Genomic DNA, 27,005 nt, shown 5'->3' with positions numbered 1-27,005 from the left:
ACACATAACGGCAAACAAAAAGTATTATCCTTATGCAATACTATCTAGACTTGTAAGACCTATAAATACTGTTGTATTAAATTTTCAAAATTGAACTGTCAATATTCATATAAAATTAACCGAATGCAAACACAATTCACAATATGTATGTATTTAACTGTAAATGTCTACTGTGTGCTTTTATGTACAGTAGTCAATTAAGTGAGTCAAATATGGGATAGTTCTGAATATCGTAGCAGCTGTCATATTCAATTGTTGACACGAGTGCTTTGATTACATCAACAGAGGTCGATACGTCTTCTCCAACCAAGAATACGAAGAACGAACTCGTGGACAGCTGAAGCATCAGATCATCATTGGCATCTCTTCCTATGCTAACAACAACAATGATCACACCATTTTCCTTTAACCGTTTTCCCTCATTTAAAACGAAGTTCCTTTCGGAATCCGTCACATGGCCCTGTGTAAAAACGACAGCAACTTGTTTACGTCCTTGGTCGGTTACATTTAGAAGCTCCTCAGCCAAGTGATGCATCAACGCAACTAAATTTCCTGATGAACAATCCTTTGTATGACAGCTATCCTCTTTCATAATACCGCGATACATCGCAGGTATCATCTGACTGCTGTCACTAAACTTGTTGAAGTTAAACACAGTTTCACCTATCCCGCCAACAGTTTTTGACAGACTGATTCGTGTTTGATTGATGCCCGTGTGAATGTTTGCAATTAGAACTTCCGCAACTTTCAGAGATTCTTCCAACTGCTCGTAGCCAAACGATGCGACATCGAATGCTAACGCCACATCAGAATATGATGTTGTGCAGCCTACAATTAGCAATTAGTTATATAAGGTATGTTAGTTATAAATTAAGCAATCGTCAATCGTTATGTTGCACATCACATAAACAATAAATATTGATCTTTTAACAATTATTATTATATAATAATTGTGTGTTTCAATATGGTCAAATGACACAATGATTTATTAGTTTATACATACGATATTTATCGTAAATTACTTAAAAATAAACAAATAGGCAATATTAATATCATTGCAACTGTAATTAAACTAACACTGTACATACGGCCACACCCAAACATTGTCCGTTTCAAGAGGCTGACGATGGTGTTGTCACCAAACAGAGGATGAACGTTCCTCACAGTGTCAGTTATTGCCAACAATTCTTCATGCAACACATATTTACCGACTCCGACGCCTAGTACTTGATTGTACGAAATAGAAGACAGTCGCTTGGACTGCTCAAGCGTTTTTTGTCTATCGCTTGCCATTCCGTCCGTGAGTACAAGCACATATCTATCAACCTCAGACCGACCTCCGTTAGATTCGTGAAAACTTTCTTTGTATAAAAATTCCAACGCTTCGCCGGTGAAGGTTGGTCCCCGTATTGTGTCTGGGATTGTCATATTATCCACAGCGTCCAAGATGGTATCGATGTCATAGGTGTTGTTCAAGTGAAACACAACATGGGGCTATTTACCATAGAGGATTATAGTGAACTGAAAGTGATTTGGGCCGACCGGAAACTGTGATATTAAATATTTTAAATGCTCCTTCAGTTCTTGAAAAACCGTGTTTGTCTGACTGTCGGACACGTCAATTACCATTGCAATGTCGGCAATCATATACGGGGAGCACATATCTGTAAGGGAATATTATAATGATTAGTACAATATTGAGAGTTATAATGATTAGTACAAAATTGAGAGACAATCTTGTTATGCATATAAATACTCAGTTTGTTTTAGTTTAATGCCCTACCTATCTGGCAGTTATCACCGAGATAACCTTTCGCGCACGTGCAATTGAACTCCAGTCCACCGTTTTGTAAGTGACATTCCCCGTCGTTCAAACAACGTATTGGGCTTGCGCAGTCTAAAAACCGATTCATGGCAGGAATTTAGTGTCCATATTGTTTAGTTTGAGAAGGTATCATTGCGAGTTATAATTGAACTTAATCTTGCATGTAGCACATATGTATTAATGTTTGTATTAAACAGACTCAAGCAGTCTTAATAAAACTAGTGTTGCATAAAACACAATTTTCTCTTTTGATATTTAATAATCGAATAAAACCCAAACTTATAGCATTGAGCAGGCTAAGGCGATGACCTAATTTGAGGAAATGTGTTTTCTTCGGAGGTGCTGTTATGTTATGACATGTGAACGCGCAGTAAATATAGACACATTTACATATTTTCAATCAAATGATGTTTACATGTATATGACATGTATATTACATGTATATATATATTTAACAAATGTCACTTAGTACCAATGAACTGGAAGTCCTTTCCTGTCCAGCCCTCTTTGCAGATGCATCGATAGTCCGTTCCACTGCTGACATCGTTCACACATACGCCGCCATTTTTGCAATAAACTCCACTGTTGCAGTCTGTATATGTATAAACTAGTAAATCATTGTGTCATTTGACCATATTGAAACACACATTTATAATATAATAATAATTGTTAAAATAATAATATTTATTGTTTATATATGTGAAAATCGATTAATTCTGCAGTATTTATATTTTAATGTATGTATTATTGATGTGATACAAATCGCACACACACACACGCGCACTGCCATTGGTGCAATACAATCCACTGATACGTTAAAGATAACATTGCAATTATTTTCTTCATATGTTTATGACATATTTTGTTTAAAAATATATACGATTATCTATATATCAGGATGGTAAAATCAACTTATAAAAGAATTAAATTACTTTAACTGTCGTATGTCTTGATACATATGTAATAAATGTGTATTGTAATTTAAATGATAGCACTACTATTATTAAGCATTAGCACGGTGTTTTCTACTGTGAGCAATTATTTACAAATGATTAATGCTCACCAACGAGATGGCAACTTTTCCCTTTCCAACCAACATTACAATTACTGCACGTGAAATCCATAAAAGTGGACGTTGGATTACACGCTCCACGGCTGTTGCAGTGTCCCGACCAGTTACAGACTAAAATGAACTCGTGTTATTTAATCAGTTGTAAATGGCAAAGTATCAAGTTCAATTTATCTGTGCTTGAACAAGTATTTAATATTGAATAATTGTTGACGGTTTCACCAAAAAATGTAAAACGTGAATGCCAAATGTAATTTCCGTTTTATTCTTCAATTTTTATATTCTTATGGTATCGCATTTTTTTATAAAGATTTTCAATTGACATGTTGTGTTCATTATGGCAATAAATAAACCCAGACTTCGACGTGCTGTTTGTGCTTTCTATTTTAATATGGATCATTATGATAGAACTACTGTAAACAAATACTACAATATATTTATCATAACGTATTGGCAAAGGGACTAAAGTTGTTCTAACAAACGACAACTTTAATCTTAAACACAAAAATACTGTGAAGAAATGTAAATCTCACATCACATTTCCAGTTAGAGCAGTTAATATATAAAACACACACTTGTTTGTGAGATATACTATTTCCAATTATCACATTTACACTTCCTTCAAATATATTTAAAATTGATATGTTTGTAAATTAAATCGGTTGTTAAATCAAATTGGCATTTAATTATGTTTTTGTGAGCATTAATATGTATGAGACCGAAGAATAATCTTACCTACGAGTTCGCAGTCCTTTCCGCTCCACCCATCCTTGCAAAAACAGGTGTAGTCCATTCCATTTTCCACACAAACACCGTCATTTGCGCAATACTGTCTACTGCTGCAGTCTGAATTTTACAGACTGAATACAATTAATTGCATGCAGTTGACCTGAACATGTGTATAACATTTTATTTCAGACTTATTGTAAGTAGAAATCTAAGCACAACAATACGTTTGTCAAATTTTAGCACGACGATGCTTTTAAATAGTTTTCGAATGTTATGGAATTCATAATAACATCAAAATCGATACAAATATCTAACCAACGAGATGAAAACTTTTCCCTTTCCATCCTGAAACGCAATTGTTGCACACATAGTCGGTTGAAGTAGATGTTGGTGAACACGTTCCACGATAGTTACAGTGTCCGGACCAAGAACAGACTAAAAGGAACCTATGTCTTCAATATTTTTAAAATGGCTTGAGGGCGTTTTTTATTCTTCATATATTAACTTGCACGTTGTTGTTTTCAAAAACGTTCTTATCATATATCATTTGTATAAGTTTTAATAAATTCGTCGTTGCTGAATATTGGACTGTTTACAGTGTGAATGTCACAATAAAATTGTTAGTTTAGATATACATTAAAACTTATCAAAATAAGCGCCTAATTAGTTTCATCGAGTAAATGCTTTTTGAAACATGGACACATATCCTATTGATATGTTATATATCAATAAAATATATAGTTAAAAACGCTTGGTACCAATTGTTGATATTGAATTGTATATTTATTTACGAGACTTTAATAAATCCTACCGACGAATTCACAATCTTTTCCGGACCAGCCATCCTGGCATACACATGTGTAGCCCGTTCCACTTTCTACACAAACAGCATCATTTGTGCAGTATTTTCCACTGCCACAGTCTGAAGTGAAAATTTTAAACATACAATGTAGGAATGTAATATATTCAAGGTTCTTGAAAACAAAAACAAATTTCAGCAAAATAATTAAATCGGTTCAACTACTGGAAATCATATATTTGTAATCCATAACATTTTTTTTTAAGAAAATGGCTGGTAAGATACGAATTATTTAATGAAATATACTATTGATTATATAAATCTGTTTTAGATGTTCTTCTCATCCGTTTAAGAGTTATCAATCACATTGAATTTAGATGTTTCTAACCAACAAGATGGAAGTTTTTTCCTTTCCACCCGGAAGCGCAATTGCTGCACGAGAAGTCGGTATTGGTTGATGTTGGAACGCAAGTTCCACGGTCATTACAATGTCCTGACCAAGTACAGACTGAAAGAAATTTAAATATCATGTCAATTAAAGCAAGGAAGTAATTAGGGTATAACAAATGTGTCGAATATCATGAGCAAATATACAATGTATTCTCAGCAAATATATCATTGTCGTGATCTCGTGCGTCATACGTTGCGCGACATATATGTCACGCGTCACGAGTTGAGTAACATTAAATAGACTCGCGCGCTTCATCGCGAGTTGAGTCACCCATAACGTTCACTTATTGTACAAATAAACGCAAGCGTTGAGAACGTGTACAATAATTATCGATAAAAGCGATTACGGAAGTTGTTTGCGGTCGCGAAGAGAAAAGAACCGCTCTATTCAAGATGAACGATAACGAAAATGAAGATATTTTGAAAAGTTATTTTTGGAACGCGCGTAATTCCGTAACCATGGCAGGACCTTAAAAAGGGTTGAATGTTTTATATAAAACATATCGAATTTGTCCTAAGTTGGTAATTTAAGTCACAATTTATTTGCTTGAGGCGTCTATGAATGAAAAATAGGTTTATACTTTATTTTCAGCTGAACAAATTAATGGAGTAAGATTAACATCGATTTGAATGACATATAGACGGGAACGATATAAGTAAACCCCCCTGAAATAAATGCGTGTCGTTTATTAGGAAAACCGGCGGCTTTGTTTAATAACACCGAAAAGAAACCGTACAGTCAGAATATAATTTTTCTTGGACAGTACTATCACATTAATAAAATAATCGCGTGTTTATTACGCCTTTAAAACTATGATTCCTTCAAATTAAAAAATAAATAAGTAAAAGACCGACTCACTAGACCGAGCCTGGCTTTGCAGTTGCAAATTTCAGTATAGGGCATTCGTTGAGTGCGCGTTGAGAAAACTATCGCGTTTATGACCAATTTAAAAACTTGCAGGCGAGTTCGGATGCCATAATGGTTTGTTTGCGATCAAACCGCATTATGAGTATTAGAAACTAGTTGTTGACGAATATACTGACGCAAATTTTAAAGAGTTTCAGATGAAGCAATCTATGTTAAAAAAATGTATTGATACTATAATATTTCCGATAACTATCTTCTCAAGTTTATTTTTAATTGATATAGGTTGTTAATTTAGTTTTGTTTAAGTAAAATTGAGATTTATTAATTATTTTGTGCGTTAATATTTATGAGACCAAACAGTTGTCCTACCGACAAGTTCACAATCCTTTCCGGTCCAACCATCCTTGCATATACACTTGTAGTCCGTTCCATATTCCACGCAAACACCGAGATTGGTGCAATATAATCCACTGCTGCAGTCTAAATTGAACATTCTTTATATAATAACATAGTAAAACTTTGCTTGTTTATTACGTTTTTTAACATATAAGTTCTGTTTTGAATACTAATTTCGCAAGTTAAACTGTTTATTTATGCAGTTCTAAGTAATACTCTGCTTATAAAAAAAAATCTCATGCACTTTAGAATGAACGCTGATATTGAAAACGTTTATTTCTAACCAACGAGATGGCAACTTTTTCCTTTCCACCCTGAAGCGCAATTGCTGCACGTGTAGTCGGTATTGGTCGATGTCGGGACACAAGTTCCACGGTCGTTACAATGCCCAGACCAGGTACAGACTGAAAGTCATTACATATATGTTCAACTAATGCCAATATTTGCCAGCAAAGAATATAACAATGATATCGACTTGGCTGAAATAAGCTTTGGTGTTATCAGAAACAAATTATTCTGAAGTAACGGTTATTGTTTTACGTTTAAAACATCACTAGTGGATATATTCTTATTCAAAGAATCACTTTTAAAAGTTCCTCTTGACTTGTTGTATTGGATATTTTTTACTATGAAAATAGTTGAATAAAATCGACATTTATATACGATGTGTCTTTATATGTTTGAAAATGAACAACAATTCATACCGACGAGTTCGCAATTCTTGCCGTCCCACCCATTCGTGCATACACAAGTGTAGTCTGTTCCGTTTTCAACACACTCACCGTCATTTGTGCAATACGATCCACTGCTGCAGTCTAAATTACACAATGTGCAAATAATAAAAATGCCAGATTTATTATGATTTTTTGTAATATTCACTTGACTAAAATACTTAATACGTAAGTAAAACTACGAACAATATTGCATAGATTATGTCAGTTACATGTTGGACAATTTTGTAAGCAAAAGCTGGTTAAATAGATTTTTATTCTAAATGAAGTTCTACATTTAATTATTTAATCTGCATTTTAAAAAAATCTCTTGCATCAATGAGCGAAAATTAATTTTAAAAAGAAGCATTTCTTACCAACGAGATTGCAACTTTTTCCTTTCCAACCTAAAGCGCAATTGCTGCACGTGAAGTCGGTATTGGTCGATGTTGGGACACAAGTTCCACGGTCGTTACAATGTCCAGACCAGGTACAGACTAAAGGCAAATTTAGATATGTGCATATTCTTCAATATTAACAAAAATAGAAGATGCAAAATGAACTCCTATGTTCTGAATTCAGTTTTGCAGGGTGAAAAAAAAATTGACGAATGTTTTGACACAAATGTCGCAGTTATGTAACTTTTCCAGTTTCAAATATTCGGTATGTTTCAAAAATAATTCATGAGTAAATACTAGTTCCAGCAACCATATTCATTTTTTAACAATACTCGTAAATAAACTTTTTATATTTCTCAAAAGGTTGAATCTAGTCAAAATGTTTGCGTGCGTTAATACTTGTGAGAGAGTATAAAAATCCTACCGACGAGTTCACATTTCTTGCCGTTCCACCCATTCTTGCATACACACGTGTAGTCCGTTCCGTTTTCAACACACACACCGCCATTGGTGCAATACGATCCACTAATGCAATCTGAATTGAGCATTGAATATATATTATCATTGCTTGCCATTTCTTGTTTATGACTTTTCTAATATTCATAAGACTAAGTATACTAACGACGTTAGAAAAAAATATAAACAAATATATATATATATATATATATATATATATAATATATATATAATATATATATGTTTATATACGTACTTATTTTTCACATAAGAGTTAACATTATTTTTGTAAAACGTTCATTCCTTACCCACGAGATGACAACATTTTCCTTTCCATCCTGAAGTACAATTGCTGCACGTATAGTCGGTATTGGTAGATGTGGGAACACAGGTTCCACGGTCGTTACAATGTCCAGACCAGGTACAGACTGAAAGAAATCTTTTATATGAACATGTCTTACAAATACTGGACAAACCAGAATATAAAAAATCTTGAAACTACTTGAGTAATCTATTGCGTTTTCAGAAAAAAATTAATATGAAATAATCTCTTCCAGTTTTATGTTAAAACAATCGCTATTGGGTATATACTTATTCCAAGAATCATTTTTATTAAGTTCTTAAGACATTTTGTTTCACGTAACTTGTTTTGGGCCTATAGTTGTACACGTTTAACACATAAGTACGATGTTTGTGCGTTTACATAAATGACATAGTACACAAATCTTACCGACTTGTTCACAGTTCTTTCCATTCCACCCATTCTTGCATACACACGTGTAGTCCGTTCCGTTTTCCTCACAAACACCGCCATTGGTGCAATACGAGCCATTGCTACAATCTAAATTGAATATATGATTAAGAATAAGATTGTCTGACTTAATTTATTCATGACTTGTTTACTATTTATTCGACTAAGAGTACTAATAACGTTGGGAAAACTACGATTATAGTGCATATTGTATATTATCAATCCTGTTCGATTGTGAAAAAACAGACTGTTTAAATAAAATGATTTAAAAATGAGACTCTACCTACATATATTGGTAATGTTTTGCTGTTGATTTTTTTTTTGCACTTAAGAGTGAATATTATTTATGAAAACATTCATTTCTTACCCACGAGATGGCAACTTTTTCCTTTCCACCCTGTAGAACAATGGCTACACGTGTAGTCGGTATATGTAGATGTTGGGACACAAGTTCCACGGTCGTTACAATGTCCGGACCAGGTACAGACTGAAAGAAACTTTAGATATTTACATTTTTATCAATATCTACCAAATAAGAACATGAAAATTAATATAGAACGTACTGCAATAAGTTTGGTTGGTACATATACACATTAATAAACATGCGTGGTTGACACATTTAAACAAATGTCTAAGTAATATAACTTTTCAAGTTTAAGCAAGTTGGTATGTTAAAAAAATTGTTATTGAAACGATACTTGTTCCAAAATCCATATTTTAAATTAATCTAAAATAGTGTTTTTCATACAATTTACGTGTTAAATTTAAAAAAGTTTTAATGGGGTCGACATTTAATAAGTTTATGTGTTTAACAGTTTTGAGAGACAACACTATTTTTTACCGACGCGTTCACAGTTCTTCCCGTTCCATCCATTCTTGCAAACACACGTGAAGTCCGTTCCGTTTTCAACACAAACGCCGTCATTGGTGCAATACTGCCCACTGCTGCAGTCTGAGTAACAAAATTTTGACATAATCTTTCAGTGAACATATGCATGTGCATGAGCGTTTAAACAAAATTGTGTGTACCAAACACGCAATATAATAATGGAAGTCTTAAAACTTTACCAACGAGATGGCAGCTCTTTCCTTTCCATCCTGAAGTACAATTTCTGCATTCGTAATTGGTATTGTTAGATATGGAAAAACATGTACCACGGCTGTTACAATGTCCAGACCACGTACAGACTGAAAGAAATATACGGTCGTTTATTTCATAATTATATTGGTCAAATACGAACACAGCAAAGCTATCACATTGATTAAACAGTGTTTTCTTGTACTATGATATATATATACAGGAAACATATTATTTTAAATAATCAAGTTATATGAGACATTTGTACTGGATATATTGTGTGAAGGCAATAATAAAACAATATCGTCATTATGTTCATGTGTTCATATTATTGAGACCGTACAACAAACCTACCAACAACTTCACAATTCGCTCCGTTCCACCCATCCTTGCATACACACGTGTAGTCCGTTCCGTTTTCTACACACTCGGCGCCATGTTTGCAATATGACCCACTGCTGCAGTCTGAGTTGAAAATTGAACAACAGTAATCCGACTTAAATTGTGTGTGACATTTTAATTGCAATATTCTAATCATACATATTACGTTAGTAAAACTTCAAAAGTATTGCACATTTTATATTAGTAAAATGCTCTACCATTGAGTAATTAAATGGCATTTTAATAAAATGCTATTAAAATAAAACTCTTCATAGAATTATTGGTACTACACTTTTTTTAAAAAGGCTTTGTCTTTTACTTCGTAGTGAACAGTTATTTTGAAAACATGCATTTCTCACCAACGAGATGGCAACTCTTTCCTTTCCACCCTGAAGCGCAATTGTTACATGTATAGTCGGTATTGGTATATGTTGGGGCACACGTTCCACGGTAGTTACAATGTCCGGACCAGGTGCAGTCTAAAAGCAACATTAGACATTCATTTTGTCTATATTGATCAAAGAAGAATATAACAATTATATGCTGAAATAAGTTTGGTAGGTGCATATACACAAAATTAGTATGAAAGGCGTGGTTGACGAATGTACTGTAACACATTGCAAAGTTATATAACTTTACCAGTTTTAGCAATTGTATATGTGAATGAAATTGTAATTGAGTGTAAACCTTTTCAGTCAGACATATTGACAAATTCTCTATAATATTTTTGAAACGATATATAGTGAAAATGTTATCAAAGGTTTAACATTGGTGCCATTATTGTTAAGAGTGCAACAATCCTACCGACGCGGGTACAGTTCTTGCCGGTCCACCCATTATTGCATTCACACGTGTAGTCTGTTCCGTTTTCCACACAAACACCGCCATTGGTGCAATACGATCCACTGCTGCAGTCTGAATAACAAATCTTCAACATAATAACGTAGTGAACATTTAGCATATGCATAAGCTGTTTATCGGAGTTTCATGTACTTAAACGTGTAATATAATACTGAAAATAATAAAACTTTACCAGCAAGTTGGCAGTTCTTTCCTTTCCATCCTGAAGCGCAGTTTCTGCACTCGTAGTTGGTATTGTTAGCTATAGGAACACACGTTCCACGGTCGTAACAATGTCCAGACCAGGTGCAGACTGAAATGAACATACTATAGTTATGGTAGTCAGTTTCATTATCATACTGGCCGAATTAGAATATAGGAAACACATCCAATCGACTTACTGATGCTGTGTAGTGCTTTGGAGCATATTATATTGAAATAACTTTAATATTTTTGTAATCGCATGTGTGCACTTTTGGCTACATATGAATTCCAGGAATCATTTTGAGCCGTTCCTCTATAATTTGTGTTTGGACAATAGACATGGTCGAAACCTAATTACGATTGGTTGTGTGTTTATATTTATGAATCCGTACAACAATCCTACCGACTATATCACAGGTCCTGCCGCTCCATCCATCTTTACATTCATATGTATAGTTCATTCCGTGTTCAATACACACAGCGCCATTGTTGCAATACAATCCACTGGTGCAATCTGAATTTATCATTGTCTACATAATCAAATTTGACGAACTAAAAGATGTGTTCACTATTTTTCTTTCAAAAAGCAATATAATTAGAATACTCAGAATGTAAAAAACTGCGAATGGAGTGCAAATTTTATATAAGTAACATTCAGAACCCTTGTGTAAGGAAAGGCTGATTTAAAGGAATGTTTTTAAAATGAAGCATTACATACATTTATTCGTACAACATAACTTGTCTTCTAACTATTCTCTTGCACTAAACAGTCAACAGTCATTTTTACAACGTTCATTTCTCACCAACGAGATGGCAACTTTTTCCTTTCCACCCTGAAGAACAATTGCTGCACGTATAGTCGGTATTGGTAGATGTTGGAACACAAGTTCCACGGTCGTTGCAATGTCCGGACCAGGTACAGACTGTAAGTAACTTAAGATATTTACATCTTATATCAATTTTGACCAAATAAGAATAGTTGAATAAGATCTCCACCTTATATTACGATGTTTTGTGTGTGTTTATCTTAATGAAACCATGCAGCAATCGTACCGACGAGTTCACAGTTCTTGCCTGCCCACCCATTCTTGCATACACACGTGTAGTCTGTTCCGTTTTCCACACAACCGCCGCTATTGTTGCAATATGACCCACTGATGCAGTCTGAATAATAAAAGGTTGAACAATAAAAACCTGGTCTAATTTACTTTTTATGTGACATTTTTGTTGCAATATATATTAGACTCATCTTACTAATAACATTAGTAAAACTGGGAAGTAATGTACATTTTATATCAGTTAAATGTTCTACCCTTGAGTACGCACAGGGTGTTTTATTGTAACGTTATTAAAATGAAGCTCTTTATAATCTATTTTGTACAACACAATTTTACAATATTTTTCACTTTTACTAAAACTTGTAAATGTATTTTGAAAACGTTCATTTTTTACCAACGAGATGGCAACTTTTTCCTTTCCATCCTGAAGAACAATTGCTGCACGTATAGTCGGTATTGGTAGATATTGGGAAACAAGTTCAACGGTCGTTGCAATGTCCAGACCAGGTACAGACTGAAACAAAACTGCAGATATTTACATCTTTTCATATATTGACCAAATAAGAACATGAAAAGTAAAAAAGAATTTACTAAAATAAATTGCGTTTTAATACAAAAAGCTCGGATGCCGAATGTACTGCCAGAAATGTCAAAGTCATATTACTTTTCCGTTTTTAGCAATTTTACATGTTAAAGAAATTGTTATTGAAAATATATACCATATTTACAATTTCCATATAATATTTTTAAAATAAAATATTGTAACAAAAAATAAAAAATATTAAGTATGAACGACATTTTGTCATTTTGTGCTGATAACACTTTTATAAGAGAACAATTTTCCTACCGACGCGTTCACAGTTTTTGCCGCTCCACCCATTCTTGCATATACACGTGTAGTCCGTTCCATTTTCCATACACACACCGCCATTGGTGCAATTTTGTCCACTGCTACAGTCTGAATAACAAATCTTTAACATGATAACATAGTTATACTTTATTCGTGCGTTAGCTTTGAAATACCCTTTTATGTAGTTCAAAGTGGATTATAATAATGGAAAAAATAACGACATGGCAGCTATTTTCTTTCCGTTCTAAACGCAATTTATGCACTCGTTAAAAGCATAATTAAATACAAAACACATGCTGCGATCTCAGTCAATATTTTAGTAATGAAACTTATAATTATTCCTTTGGGACCATTAAGCAAAGCTGTAACACAATTCTACATGATTAGCCGTAACGATATTGAGCAATCTAAAGTCGATTACCTATCAAGGTACAATTCTTTCCTTTCCATCCTGTTGTACATGCGCACTCATAGTCTTGAACCGTCGTCCTGCAAGTGCCGCCGTTTTCACAGTATATGCCGCTGTCACAATCTGAAATGTCGTGTCATTCAACCAATATTTTTATTTTAAAGGTTCAGCATACTCATTTGACGTAACAAGAATTAATAACACACTGTTCATAATAACATTTAACTTATTTACAACAATCGTTTCGTTTTGTTTGTATCCCCAAAATATAAACACAAGCATTCGTTTATAAAAGCATACGTGTTTGACGAACCTATGGTCTATATAAAACGTGTTGTAAACCGTTGATTTTCCGGAACAGCAAATTAATTGTGAAACCATGAGCATGCATGCTTATACTTAATACATACTAATTCTGACCATTCATTTAAAATTGTTGAAAATAGTTGTGTGTGTGTGTTTTTACCATTGAAATGACCTGGTATAAAGCAATTAATGTTTTGCTTTTAGCACATATTAATACAAAACCAATAAATGCATTGTGTCATCATAATCAGGTTTATCAATTGCATATGTTCCTATCTAATCAATTCAGCTTTTTGACAAATATCTCATATGTCAAGAATTGTAAATGGTTTGCAAGCTCTCACAATTAAAACAATTTTATCGGATTTCGAGTTAGCACATATACCTGATTTAAATAAGTGAGTCAATACATTCGTATAGGAAATCACTAAGCAGAATTAATAACTAATCATTTTATATAAATAACTTTTTTATTTTAAAAATCATAAAATGTAGATATATTTAAACAATACATTTCTCACTATAACATAAGACTCTGTTGGTAATTATTTATACGTTACACGGCTTTTCACTGACCCCGCACCGTGTAATAAAGGGTGGTAAAAAGCGCAGCCAGGGCATATTATATATTTACTATTCAGTATCACACCGTGGGGTTTCAGAAAAAAGCCGTTTAGCGAATTTATTTTACACGGTACCCTTCTTATTGCTTCATCAAAGTTAGAACAAGAGAACCGTTCGCAATTCTGTATTATATCATGTCTTCTTGTTTACATCGTTGACCATTGTTGACGTTATTAATCAAATATGACAGCTTCCCACCTAATGTGGACAAATACGCAGTCAGCATATAACATTGCTCAGATATTTACGAGTTTGATGTCCGAGTTAGGATCATGTATATTTTAACAAAAATACACAAAATGCAAGTCAGTTTTGGCCAGTGTCAAGATTGACAAAACAGCAATCCCAGTCGATTACCTATCAAGGTACAGTTCTTTCTTTTCCAACCTTTGGGACATGTGCACTCATAGTCCAGACCTTCGTTTAAAGTCTTGCAAGTGCCGCCGTTCTGACAATACACGCCGCTGGTACAATCTGAAATAGTGCATCATTATTTTTATCGTTTAAAAATACACACTTTGTGTAACTTTGTTTTTTCTATATATATATGAGCATTTATACGATAACAACGAACATATTTCTGAGCACTCACTGTTGTCCCTTTACTGTTGTTCTTAAGCTGATACAAATACATTGTTCTAAACTCAATCGACATGAATAAGAATAGTCACGTATTTATTTATTTATTTAGAGGGGTGATCTCAAGTTTCAAACTGTCAGTCACAGCACTAAAACGGTAGACAAACATCTACGACGACAACAACAAACACACAAAAATTAACAAGCCACATAGCAATTAAACTTGACAATGTTATTACGGTAAATTCAAAAAGGTTATTTGAACAAGGTCCTCTCACTTCATAGCATACACAAAACATAACGTGAATTAGAAACTTATCAAAACAAAAATAATAGACGACTCAATCAGTTTAATCGCTTTTACCCACTAAATTGCTGCACAGTATCTGAAGTATTTTCATAATATTGAGAAGTCAGATTGTGTTTTAAATAGGTGGTATTCATTTTTGAATATTATTTCATGTATGGGTTTAAAATGGCTATTGTTCAGTAAAGTAATGAAGTAATGTAATTTAGTATTTATTTTAGATACAGTTTTAAACAGTTTAATTTAATATTTGAAAATGAATGCTCACATAGGTTGGGACAAACAATGAAATATCATGTCGCTTAAACCGAACAATGCTTAGTTAGGTTAATAGTCGTTGGGGTAGAAAATGTTAAAATTAAACACGTATTTTATAACAATATCAGAAATACGAGATTTGAAGGAGCCACCAAAGTAAGCATGCAATCTTGTACTGTTGAATATGTCTGGAAACAGCAGATGCAAAGGAAGATAAAATCAATTAATTTTGTCAACCAGCATTTGTCAATGTACATAAAAATTTTAGTTGTCGTAACGTTTGAGGATGTCATGTTGTGTGATTTAATAAAAAAAGGGAATTTAACTGAAAAAATATTAATTACCTGCAAGTATATGAATTCTGGAGCTGGTCTGTTTTGACGCCATAGGCATGATTTTAACACTTTTAGTAGACGATCACTATACCACATTATACACAAAATATTAATTGCAAGACCAATACGGTGAAATAGAAGAAATCGTTTGAAAGTTTCACTTTTTAACATATTTATTAAGCTCTGATGATTTGTATATGCAACAAACCTGAAACCGTTAGACAAGCTTGAAACAGAATTGCTAAAATTAGTATTGATGTGACGTGTCGCGAAAATCTGCAACCCGGTTAGGGATAGATATCATTTAAATGAAATGTTTACAGGCGAAAGACCACTCAAGACACATGACTAGCAATAAATTATTCCAAAATCTAACCAGAATAAGTATGAATCAAGGATGATTTATATTAAATTTTCTGAACCATTTGTTATTTAAAAACCTATTAAACTGGTGTTTACTGCACATAAGAACAGTTAGCTTTGGGCGTAGTCAAAGTTAACAAAGTAAGAAGCATAATCATACCTATTGAAGTACAGTTCTTCCCTGTCCAACCTTTGGTACATGTGCACTGATAGTCCAGACCTTCGTTTGTAGCCCGACCAGTGCCGCCGTTTTAACAGTATATACCGCTGTTACAATCTGAAATTTGGTTTCCTTCTACTTATCGAATTGTGTATCGTTTTAATATGCATAATTGGCGTAACATTGTGTTTGCAAACATTTAAAATAAACAATGAACACAATAAAAATGATAAAATTGTACATTTATTTAAGCAATATATTTCTCACTATAACATATTTCAGAGTATGTTGGTAATTATTTACAAGGCTTTTAACTGACCACGTACGGTGTGTTAAAGGGAAGCAAAGCCAAAGAATATAATAATGTACTATACTGTATCACTCCGTGCGTTGTCAGTAAGAAGCCGTTTAGCAAATTTATTTTACCGAGTACCCTTCATAGTGCTTCATCAACGTAATAACAATATAACAGTTTGCCAATCGGTATTATATTATGTTGTCTTGTTAACATCCGGGACGTCATTTGACGTTATTAACCAAATATGAAAAGTAACTCACTTTATATGGAAAGAAAGGCAGTCAGCGTATGACATGGTTCAGCAAATTTAATACCAGATTTATGTCCGAGTTAAGATAATGTATATTATAAAATCAAAGTACTGACAGTACTGATGTGACGATGCTTTTGAAGAGGATGGATATAAAAGCATCAATTTAAGTGTATCTACATCATTAAAATTGTGTATGTGAGTACGAAACAAAATGGGTACGAACATTGTGGGTACACAAATTATGCCAAAAAAGTGGGTAAAAAAATTAGGTAGGAAAAAACAATTTGGGTAGGAAAAAAATTGGGTACGACAAAAATTTGGGTACAAAAAAAAATTGGGGTACGAAAAAAAAATGGATACGATAAAAATTGTATAAGAAAAATTGGGGGTAAGAAAAAAAATTGGGGTTACGGGGAAGTAGTATCCCTGGGGAACTTGACCCATTCAGCGAAACTGGGAGGCGGGTTACATTCTCGATCAAATATTACAAGAAATATCTTTAAAAAGATATTCGACGTGTATTATCTGTACCACTTATCTTAAAAAACGTTCCGTTACAGTAAAACTTTTGTGGGTTATAACATTACGTTTCAGCAGATATATTCAAAACTTGACATGATCTTTAATTACACCATGCTCTTTAATTTCACATGTATATCATACCAAACTTTATATTTCGTTGTTTTCTTTCCTAAGTTAATGATGCCATGTGTACGGACGTGATTTCACATATTTTTTCTCTTTTGATTATTGTTTTTTCTCTAATTCAATAAGCTTGGGCATGTTTGTTCGTTAAGTACGGCAATAATTTCATGATGATTCCCTAAGGTAGGTATGAGCACATTGTCGTAAGAGTACTTGAATACGTGAGTTCGCCCATGAACACATGGAAAGGTTGACTAAATCTCCGCGATATGACCTTATATGTGTTTAAAACAGCAAACAATATCCAACAAACGAATGAATTATCAAACATAGTATGTGCACTGATGTGGCAATGTAATTTCTGTTTGAAAAGTTTATTAAATATGCAAAATGGGAAAACACGCATAAGAGCGAGTTTCATTGATATTATACGGCTATTATGCTGTTTATATACCATGCTCGCTACAACGTTTGCAAATGGCAGGTGTGAAATAATTCGTTTTATTTACACTCATGATCACGTTAAACGTTAATTATACACGTTTTCATTCGCAATTTATTTACAGAATCACTACAAATGTCAAATACAATACAGAAAATGCATAGTTGTTTCATTGATCTATAAACATATAATGGATTGAATATAACTGATTTAAAATGAACGTTTTCAAACTATTATTAAATATTTTTCCCAGAATATGCTGTGCTATTTATAGCTGAGCTTCTTTTACTTTAATCAATGATAATCAGCGAGGTATGCCGATTAGAAAAATCGAGCTATCTCAATCGGACTGGCTCGGTCTTTTACATAGGTCGCCATTGTGAAGAATTTTTTCATGGTATGATAACTTAGACGAGCTGCTTCGCAGTATCGTCAAAAATGCACCAAATGCAAGTCAGCTGTGGCAAGCATCAAGCTTGACAAAACAGCAATCCCAATTAATTACCTATTAAGGTACAGTTCTTTCCTGTACAACCTTTGGGACATGTGCACTCATAGTCCAGACCTTCGTTTACAGTCTTGCAAGTGCCGCCGTTCTGACAATAAACGCCGCTGTTACAATCTGAAATTTTATATCATTCTAAAAATTGTATTTTTATCGTTTGAACATACCGTACGCAACTATGTGTTCACTCTAATTAAGCATTGATACGATAACAACGAAAACATTGTTGAGCTCCCAATGTTGACCCGTAACTGATGTTCCTAAGCAAATAAAAATACAGTATTCTGACCTCAATTGCACCTGAAGAAGACACATCGCCAATTTATTTATATAGATAAGTGATATTAAGTGTTATACTGTTAGTCACATCAAAAAACACTGTAGACAAACATCTCCGACGACAACAACAAACAATCAACAACACCATGCCACTGAAAAATATTTTTGACAATCTTATCACGGTCAATTCAAACTGGTAATTTGAACAAGAACCTCACTTTTCATAGCACCAATAAAACAAAACGTGTTAATTAAAAAAACTCATCAAAATTCTTTTCCAAAGTAAACACATAATAAACGACACAAATGAATTGAATGCTTTTTACCCAATGAATGGTTGAATGCAAATAATCTGGAGTATTTTCATAATATGGAGTATTACAATTAAATGAGACAAGATGAGAAACAAAGTCAGATAATATACGATATGTGATATTAACTGTTGAATACGATTTGATGAATTGGTTTAAAATTACTCTTGTTAAGTAAAGTAAAATGAAATGTAAGTTGAATATTTATTTTATGTACATATATAAAAAGATCAATTTAATATATTAAAATGAATGCTTAAATTGATTCGGACATAACGAAATTTCAATGGCGCTATAAAGGAACAAGGTCTAATTGGGTCAATAGTCGTTGGGACAGAACATGTAAAAAGTAAAAACTTATGTGTTGCCCATATCACAAATACGAGGTTTGATAGAGCCACTGAAAGCGATAACTACACAGTAAATATGCAATCTCGGACTATTTTAATATATCTGGAAAGAGCATATGCAAAGGAAGATAAACCCAATAAATTTTGTCAGCCAGCAACTGTCCATGTACAAAATATCTTTTAGCTATCAAAAATATTGAGGACGTCAAGTGTTAAAGTAATGGCAAATGATAAAAAGGAATTTAAAATAAACGTAATTATCTTGTATATGACTTCTGGGGCTGGCAAGTTTTGACAACAGAGGCAAGGTTTTTGACAAACTTAGAAGAGGATCACAATACCACATTATACACAAAATATAAAGCGCAACACCATAGAGAAGAAAGAGATTTGGAAGAAAACGTTTGCAAGATTCACTTTTTAAAATATATTTTAGATCTCGTGACTTATATATGCAACCAACCAAAACCATTTGAACAAGTTTGAAACAGAATTGCCAAAATGTATGCAAAGTTTCGAGAAAATCTGCCCCACGTTTAGTGGTGGATGTCATTCGAAGGACAACGCAAGACACTTGACTCGCAATAAATAATTCGAAAAACTCATCCAAATACATTTGAATCAAAAATGACTATAACTGCATTAAAAAAAAAAAATTCGATTTCAAAAAATAATTAAAATGGTTGTTTACTGCACATTATTGCATTAAGCTTTGGTCGTAGTATAGGTGAAAAACAATATCAAGCATTCTCAAATACCTCTTGATGTACAGTTCTTCCCTGTCCAACCCTTGGAGCATGTGCACTGATAGTCTCGACCTTCGTTTGTAGCCCGACAAGTGCCGTCGTTTTTACAGTATACGCCGCTGTTACAATCTAAAATCGTGTATCATTATAAAATTGACTTTTTAATCGTTTTGATGTGTATACTTGACGTAACTTTGTGTTTGAAAGCATTTAACAAATAATAATAACTAATATTGCATAATACATGTTCATCAAAAGATGTTAGTCAAAACAAAAGCGTGTTATAGTAACTTAGAAACGTAAAGTAAACATACCAATCAATGTACAGTTTGTTCCTGTCCATCCACTCCGACATGTGCACTCGTAGCCCTGGCCTCCAGTTACAGTGTTACATGTACCTCCGTTCTTGCAGTACAGGCCGCTGTTACAGTCTGCAATGTTTAATATTTTCTTTAAATAGTATAGCTAAAGGTCCCATTTACGGTCCTGCTAAAGAGCGTTAAAATGTTACACATGTAATAAGTTTGATTGGTCGCATCTGAGCCCGCTATCACTATCATGAAATCGTTAACAATACGTTATTTAATACATAACATTAACTGACAAAACAAGAAGGTCTCTTCATCAATAAGGTAACAATGTTGTATGCGAGGCGTACCGTCTGTTAGTTTTTTTAAACTTAAATGTTTAATGTTTTAAATAATTAGCTAGACGCTTATTTTATTTATTATCCATATACCTATTTCTGTGCAGTACTGACCAGTCCAGCCAGGATTGCAATTGCAATTACCGTTAAAGCAAACTTCGTCGCACCTGCGATATATACCGTTAGGGCAACCTCTATCGCACTTGGTTTCCTTCTACTAATCGAATTGTTTATCGTTTCAATATGCATCCTTGACGTAACTTAGTATTTGCAAACATTTAAAAATAAACAATGAACTCAATGAAAATGATAAAATTGTACATTTATTTAAACAATATATTTTTCGCTATAACTAATTTCAGAGTCTGTTGGTAATTATTTACAAGGTTGTTAACTGATTCCGTACGGTGTGTTAAAGGGAAGTAAATAACACAGCCCAATGATATAATATAGTTTACTATCCTGTATCACTCTATGGGTTATCAGTAAGAAGCCGTTTAGCGAATTTATTTTACCGAGTACCCTTCATAGTGCTTCATCAACGTAATAACAATATAACAGTTTGCCAATCGGTATTATATTATGTTGTCTTGTTTACATCCGGGACGTCATTTGACGTTACAAACCAAATATGAAAAGTAACTCACCTAATATGGAAAGAAAGGCAGTCAGCATATGACATGGTTCAGTCAATTTAATACCAAATTTATGTCGGAGTCAAGATTATGTATATTATAAAAAAATGCAAAAAATTCAAGTCAGCTGTGGCCAGCATAAAGAGTGACAAACCAGCAATCCCAGTCGATTACCTATCAAGGTACAGTTCTTTCCTTTCCAACCTTTTGGACATGTGCACTCATAGTCCAGACCTTCGTTTATAGTCTCGCAAGTGCCGCCGTTCTTACAATAAACGCCGCTGTTACAATCTGAAATAATTCTACAAATTGTATATTTATCGTTTGAACACACCTTACGCAACTATGTGTTTGATCTAAATAAGCATTGATACGATATAAACGAACACATTTGTGAGCCCCCAATGTTGTCCCGTAATTGATGTTCCTAAACTAATAAACAATACAGTGTTCTGACCTCAATTGCACCTCGCCTATTTATTTATATAGATAAGTGATCTTAAGTGTTATACTGTCAGTCACAAAAAGAACTGTAAACAAACATCTACGACGACAACAATAAACAATCAACAACAACATGCCACTGAGAAATATTTTCGACAATCGTATCACGGTAAATTTAAACTGGTAATTTGAACAAGAACCTCACTTTTAATAGCACCAACAAAACAGAACGTGTAGATTAAACAAAAAACTTGTCAAAACACTTTTCTAAACGTACACAAATAATTCACGACAAATATCAACGTAATTGCTTTTACCCAGTAAATGGCTGAATGCAAATTATCTGGAAATTTTCATAATCTGGAGTATTACAATTAAATGACGCAAGATGAAATACAAAGTCAGATTATGTTTTGTATAATTTTATTTCAATATACGATATGTGATATTAACTGTTGAATATGATTTGCTAAATTGGATTAAATTTGCACTTGTTAAGTAAAATAATTAAATGTAATTTTATATTTATTTTAGGTACAGATATAAAGAATTCAATTTAATATATGAAACTGAATGCTTAAATTTATTCGGACAAAATAAAATATCAATGGCGCTTTATAGGTACAAGGCCTAATTAGGTTAATAGTCGTTGGGATAGAAAATGGTAGAAGTAAAAACGTTTGCCTTGCCCATATCATAAATACGAGCTTTGACAGAGCCACTGAAAGCGATTACTACACACTAAGAATGCAATCTGGAACTATTTTGAATATATCTGGAAAGAGCAGATGCAAAGGAAGATAAAACCAATACATTTTGTGAACCAGTAACTGTCAATGTACATAAGATATTTTAGCTATCGAAAAGAACGAGGACGTCAAGTGTAAAAGTAATGGCAATTGATAAAAAGGAATTTAAATTTAAAGTAATTATCCTGGAATTATATGACTTCTGGGGCTGGCAAGTTTTGACATCAGAGGCAAAGTTTTTGACAAACTTAGAAGAGGATCACAATGCCACATTATACACAAAATATTAAGCGCAATACCATAGAGGTGAAAGAGATTTAGAAGAAAACGTTTGCAAGATTAATTTTTATACCCCCATAACGAAGTTTAAAGGGGGTATATAGGAGTGAGCTTGTATGTCGGTCGGTCTGTCTGTCGGTCGGTCGGTCCGTATTAAGTGTCCGTTCTCTATTTCAAGTTGTTTTCATCCGATGTTCACCAAACTTGGTCAGATGTTGTATCTAGAAAATGTCTTGGTCAGGTTCGAATATGGGTCATGCCGGGTCAAAAACTAGGTCACGGGGTCACTTAGTGCGATTTTAACATTGAGCATGGTGTCCGCTCTCTAATTCATGTAGTTTTAATCAGAGCTTCACCAAACTTGGTCAGAAGTTGGATCTAGATGGTGTGTAGGTCAAATTCGAACATGGGCCATGCCGGGTCAAAAACTAGGTCACGGGATCACTTAGTGCGTTTTAAACATTGCGCATGGTGTCTGCTGTTTATTGAGAAGACAACATGCAAAATATTCTGTGTCAATACGGCATGTGGGGGTTTTCGTCACACATGTGATAAAGCTCTAGTTAAAATCTATTTTAGATATCGTGACTTATATATGCAACCAACCGAAACCATTTGAAGAAGTTTGAAACAGAATTTCCAAAAGTTTCGAGAAAATCGGCCCCGCGTTTAGTGGTAGACGCCATTCGAATATATTGTTTGCGAGCGAAGGACAACGCAAGACACATGACTCGCAATAAATGATTCGAAAAACTCATCCAAATAAGTTTGAATCAATAATGTCTATAACTGCATTTCAAAACCATTTTCGATTTCAAAAATAATTAAATTGATTGTTAATTGCACATTATTACATTCAGCGTTGGTCGTAGTCTAAGTAAAAACAATATCAAGCATGCTCAAATACCTCTTGATGTACAGTTCTTCCCTGTCCAACCCTTGGAGCATGTGCACTGATAGTCTAGACCTTCGTTTGTAGCCCGACAAGTGCCGCCGTTTTTACAGTATACGCCGCTGTTACAATCTAAAATCGTGTATCATTATAAAATTGACTTTTTAATCGTTTTGATGTGTATACTTGACGTAACTTTGTATTTGAAAGCATTTAATAAATAATAATAAACTAATATTACATAATACATGTTCATCAAAAGATGTTGGTCAAAACAAAAGGGTGTTATGGTAACTTAGAAACGTTAAGTAAACATACCAATAAATGTACAGTTTGTTCCTGTCCATCCACTCCGACATGTGCACTCATAGTCCTGACCTCCAGTTACAGTGTTACATGTACCTCCGTTCTTGCAGTACAGGCCGCTGTTACAGTCTGCAATGTTTAATATTTTCTTTAAATAGTATTGCTAAAGGTCCCATTTACGGTCCTGCTAAAGAGCGTTAAAATGAAAATGTTACACATGTAATAAGTTTGATTGGTCGCATCTGAGCCCGCTATCACTATCATGAAATCGTTAACAAAACGTTATTTAATACATAACATTAACTGACAAAACAAGATGGTCTCTATATCAATAAGTTAACAATGTTGTATGCGAGGCGTACCGTCTGTTAGTTTTTTTAAACCAAAATGTTAAATGTTTTAAATAAATAGCTAGACGCTTATTTTATTTATTATCCATATACCTATTTCCTCGCAGTACTGACCAGTCCAGCCAGGATTGCAATTGCAATATTCGTTATAGCAAACTCCGTCGCACCTGCGATATATACCGTTAGGGCAACCTGTATCGCACCGGTGATAGCAGTCTGTGCAATGAAAGGCGATGTAGTTTTTTTTTAATTCATTAATTTATAATTCGCGTTGAAACTAATTTATTTATTATCCATATATATGTACATGTATATAAAAACAAATGCGAAAAGAAGTCTTACAATGCAGACATTTATTTAAATATGAATGAAACTTTTTGCATATAAATACGACTACAATGGAAAAGTACAATTGATAAAATAATAAATAAACTATTTTAATTATGCAAATGTTATGGATCGATGATATTATTTAATATTAGTTTGATGAGCAAGTATATTTATATCGGAAACAAGAGTGTGATCTCTGGGGGAAAATAATCAGAAAGGCATAGCATACGACACAAAATTAGGGTACGTGAACTAAAACACAACACGCGGTGCTGTAATTAAACCCTAAATAGATAGAGTATCAAATTATTGCTGCAAGAACAGTGGAATAATGACCGTTCAGATCTAAATGTTGGACTTATAAACGTCGCAAAGCAATCATGCAACAATCACAACGATACCGCTGATCTTTTACATTTACATAAACACACAAAATTACTTACTAGATGGCCTTGCTCCTCGTTTAACAAGTATGTGCGTCTCTCCTTCCTGCCCCTTCACGGAATCTGATTACAAGTACAATTATGAGCACATATTGTAGGGTGCAAATGCGTGAACATAAAGCCAAAGTCTCACTATTACCGGATTGCTTACGCCGGTCGACCGGCGAGAACCATGATGATTCGTAGAAATTTTTAACGCGGTCACACTATTTCCCGGTGCCGCCCAGGTTGAAGCCGGTCAACAGCCCGGCAGAGTCCCGGTCAACCCCGGACTGTCTAGGGTTTATCCCGGTGAAGCCCCGTCAGAGCCCCGGATGTCGCCGGTAATGCCCCGGTTGAGCCCCGGTGAAAGCCGTCAGAGTCCCGGCAGAGCCCCGGTATATCGTAACTCCGCCGGAATCACCGGGGCTATACCGGCATCAGACCCCGGCAGAGCTACGGAAACGCCCCGGTTTACCCCCGGTCGTCGCCGGCAATGCCCCGGCGGAGCCCCTGTGAATGCCGGTGGCGTCCCGGCAGAGCGCCGGTTTACTTATGTACCGTAGCTATACCGGGAATCTGCCGGCATTCACCGTTGCTCCTACGGGGCGTTGCCGTAGCTCTGCCGTAGCTCTGCCGGGATCTGTATAAGCCCGGTGGAGCTACGGTGCCGTCTCGGTTGTTGCCGGTGCCGTCCCGGTTGTTGCCGGTGCCGCGCCGGTCGTTGCCGGTCCTTCACGGTGACTCCCGGTTCATCCCGGAGGTATTAAACATTTTAATACTTTCCCGGTGGAGCCCCGGCTGTACCCCGTTCATGCCGGTCGTCCACGGTTGAGCCCCGGTTCATGTCGGTAGAGCCCCGTTTCATCCCGCTAGAGCCCGGTTCATGCACCGGCGCTACGCCGGCATCATAGTGAGACTGGGCCTTCACCGTAATTAAATTAAATTTCATGATAACAAAATAACTATAATTTAATGCATATGTAGGGTATGGATCAACAAAAAATCAATACAAATTATAAAAGGGTCTTATCATCAGTTTGGCCAACTTAAATTTAAAAAGAAAACGATTTTACAAGTGTTACCTTTACAAAAAAAGGATACATAAACGGCGTTGATTTTGGTTTGTGATGGTCAAAGATCATCAGTTATATAAACGAGATTCAAGATAGCGAATGACTTTTTCGGCGCAGACTTTAGCTGCACCACATTCACATCAATTACGGGGTATTGCGCATGATTTGTTTCGTATTATTAGATACGTATGGACATTACTATTTAGATTAAATAGATATACAAAAGAACAATTGGAATAAATAAAAACAAACAGGTTAACCGGCGAAACGCGAATCATCCATACATATTTTAAAATTAAACCCACAACAACTACTACTACTACTAATACTACGACTACTACTACTACTACTACTACTACTACTACTACTACTACTACTACTACTACTACTACTACTACTACTACTACTACTACTACTATTACTACTACTACTACTACTACTGCTACTACTACTACTACTTCTACTACTACTACTAAAAAATAACAAAGCCAATCAACGAAAATTGGTATTTAAGTAAAATACCGATATAAATGTTTATTCGCTGGAGAATAAACTGTCTTATTCAACGCAAACGCTATTTTCCTAAGGGATCACCGAAACCCAAACCCCAATTGTATAACCCATCCTACCAAGTCTACTGTAACACATAGGCTCGTCCACTAAGTACAAAACCACTGCCCGTGCAAATTGTCGAACTTTTACTAGCTCGTCGCATCACAGGGTAGGTCGCGCTATGGTTTACAAGTTTACATTTACCACCCACCCTCCCACTTAATTTTTTATTGTAACACGATGCTTGCCAGATTTTTGTTATATTCCAGTGTTGTCGAGAATTACGAGCTCC

General features: G+C 34.5%; 3 protein-coding genes across 5 annotated transcripts in view; all 3 read right to left on the bottom strand.

Moving 5' to 3' along the window:
- LOC127861769 (adhesive plaque matrix protein 2-like) overlaps positions 1 to 6,924 on the bottom strand; it is a 7,523-nt gene extending 599 nt beyond the window's left edge. Inside the window, exons 1-12 of the mRNA XM_052400450.1 lie at positions 6,870 to 6,924; positions 6,421 to 6,540; positions 6,110 to 6,220; positions 4,811 to 4,930; positions 4,435 to 4,545; positions 3,939 to 4,058; positions 3,630 to 3,740; positions 2,889 to 3,008; positions 2,298 to 2,417; positions 1,784 to 1,897; positions 1,089 to 1,664; positions 1 to 828 (exon numbers count right to left, since the gene is read on the bottom strand). The exon at positions 1 to 828 is cut by the window's left edge and continues 599 nt beyond it. Of these exons, the coding sequence (XP_052256410.1) occupies positions 1,495 to 1,664; positions 1,784 to 1,897; positions 2,298 to 2,417; positions 2,889 to 3,008; positions 3,630 to 3,740; positions 3,939 to 4,058; positions 4,435 to 4,545; positions 4,811 to 4,930; positions 6,110 to 6,220; positions 6,421 to 6,540; positions 6,870 to 6,924 (1,272 nt within the window). The 3' untranslated portion in view covers positions 1 to 828; positions 1,089 to 1,494. The remainder of the gene's footprint in view (positions 829 to 1,088; positions 1,665 to 1,783; positions 1,898 to 2,297; positions 2,418 to 2,888; positions 3,009 to 3,629; positions 3,741 to 3,938; positions 4,059 to 4,434; positions 4,546 to 4,810; positions 4,931 to 6,109; positions 6,221 to 6,420; positions 6,541 to 6,869) is intronic.
- The window catches only part of LOC127862185 (neurogenic locus Notch protein-like), a 72,252-nt gene that overhangs the window by 23,247 nt on the left and 22,000 nt on the right, over positions 1 to 27,005 (bottom strand). Inside the window, exon 4 of one of the 3 annotated variants that reach the window (XR_008040486.1) lies at positions 9,980 to 9,994. The exons of the other annotated variants lie outside the window; for them this stretch is intronic. The gene's annotated coding sequence lies outside the window, so the exon portion shown is untranslated. Of the gene's footprint in view, positions 1 to 9,979; positions 9,995 to 27,005 lie in introns of those variants that run through there. 3 annotated transcript variants of the gene reach the window in all.
- LOC127861770 (collagen alpha-5(VI) chain-like) lies at positions 194 to 1,428 on the bottom strand. The gene is made up of 2 exons (XM_052400451.1): positions 1,089 to 1,428; positions 194 to 828 (listed from the first exon to the last, which is right to left on the bottom strand). The coding sequence occupies exons 1-2, from the start codon at positions 1,426 to 1,428 to the stop codon at positions 194 to 196; spliced, it is 975 nt and encodes a 324-aa protein (XP_052256411.1).

The sequence above is a fragment of the Dreissena polymorpha genome, chromosome 16 (genome assembly GCF_020536995.1).
Source record: "Dreissena polymorpha isolate Duluth1 chromosome 16, UMN_Dpol_1.0, whole genome shotgun sequence".
In the NCBI taxonomy this organism is placed as follows: domain Eukaryota; kingdom Metazoa; phylum Mollusca; class Bivalvia; order Myida; family Dreissenidae; genus Dreissena; species Dreissena polymorpha.
This window is presented reverse-complemented; position numbering and strand designations above follow the sequence as displayed.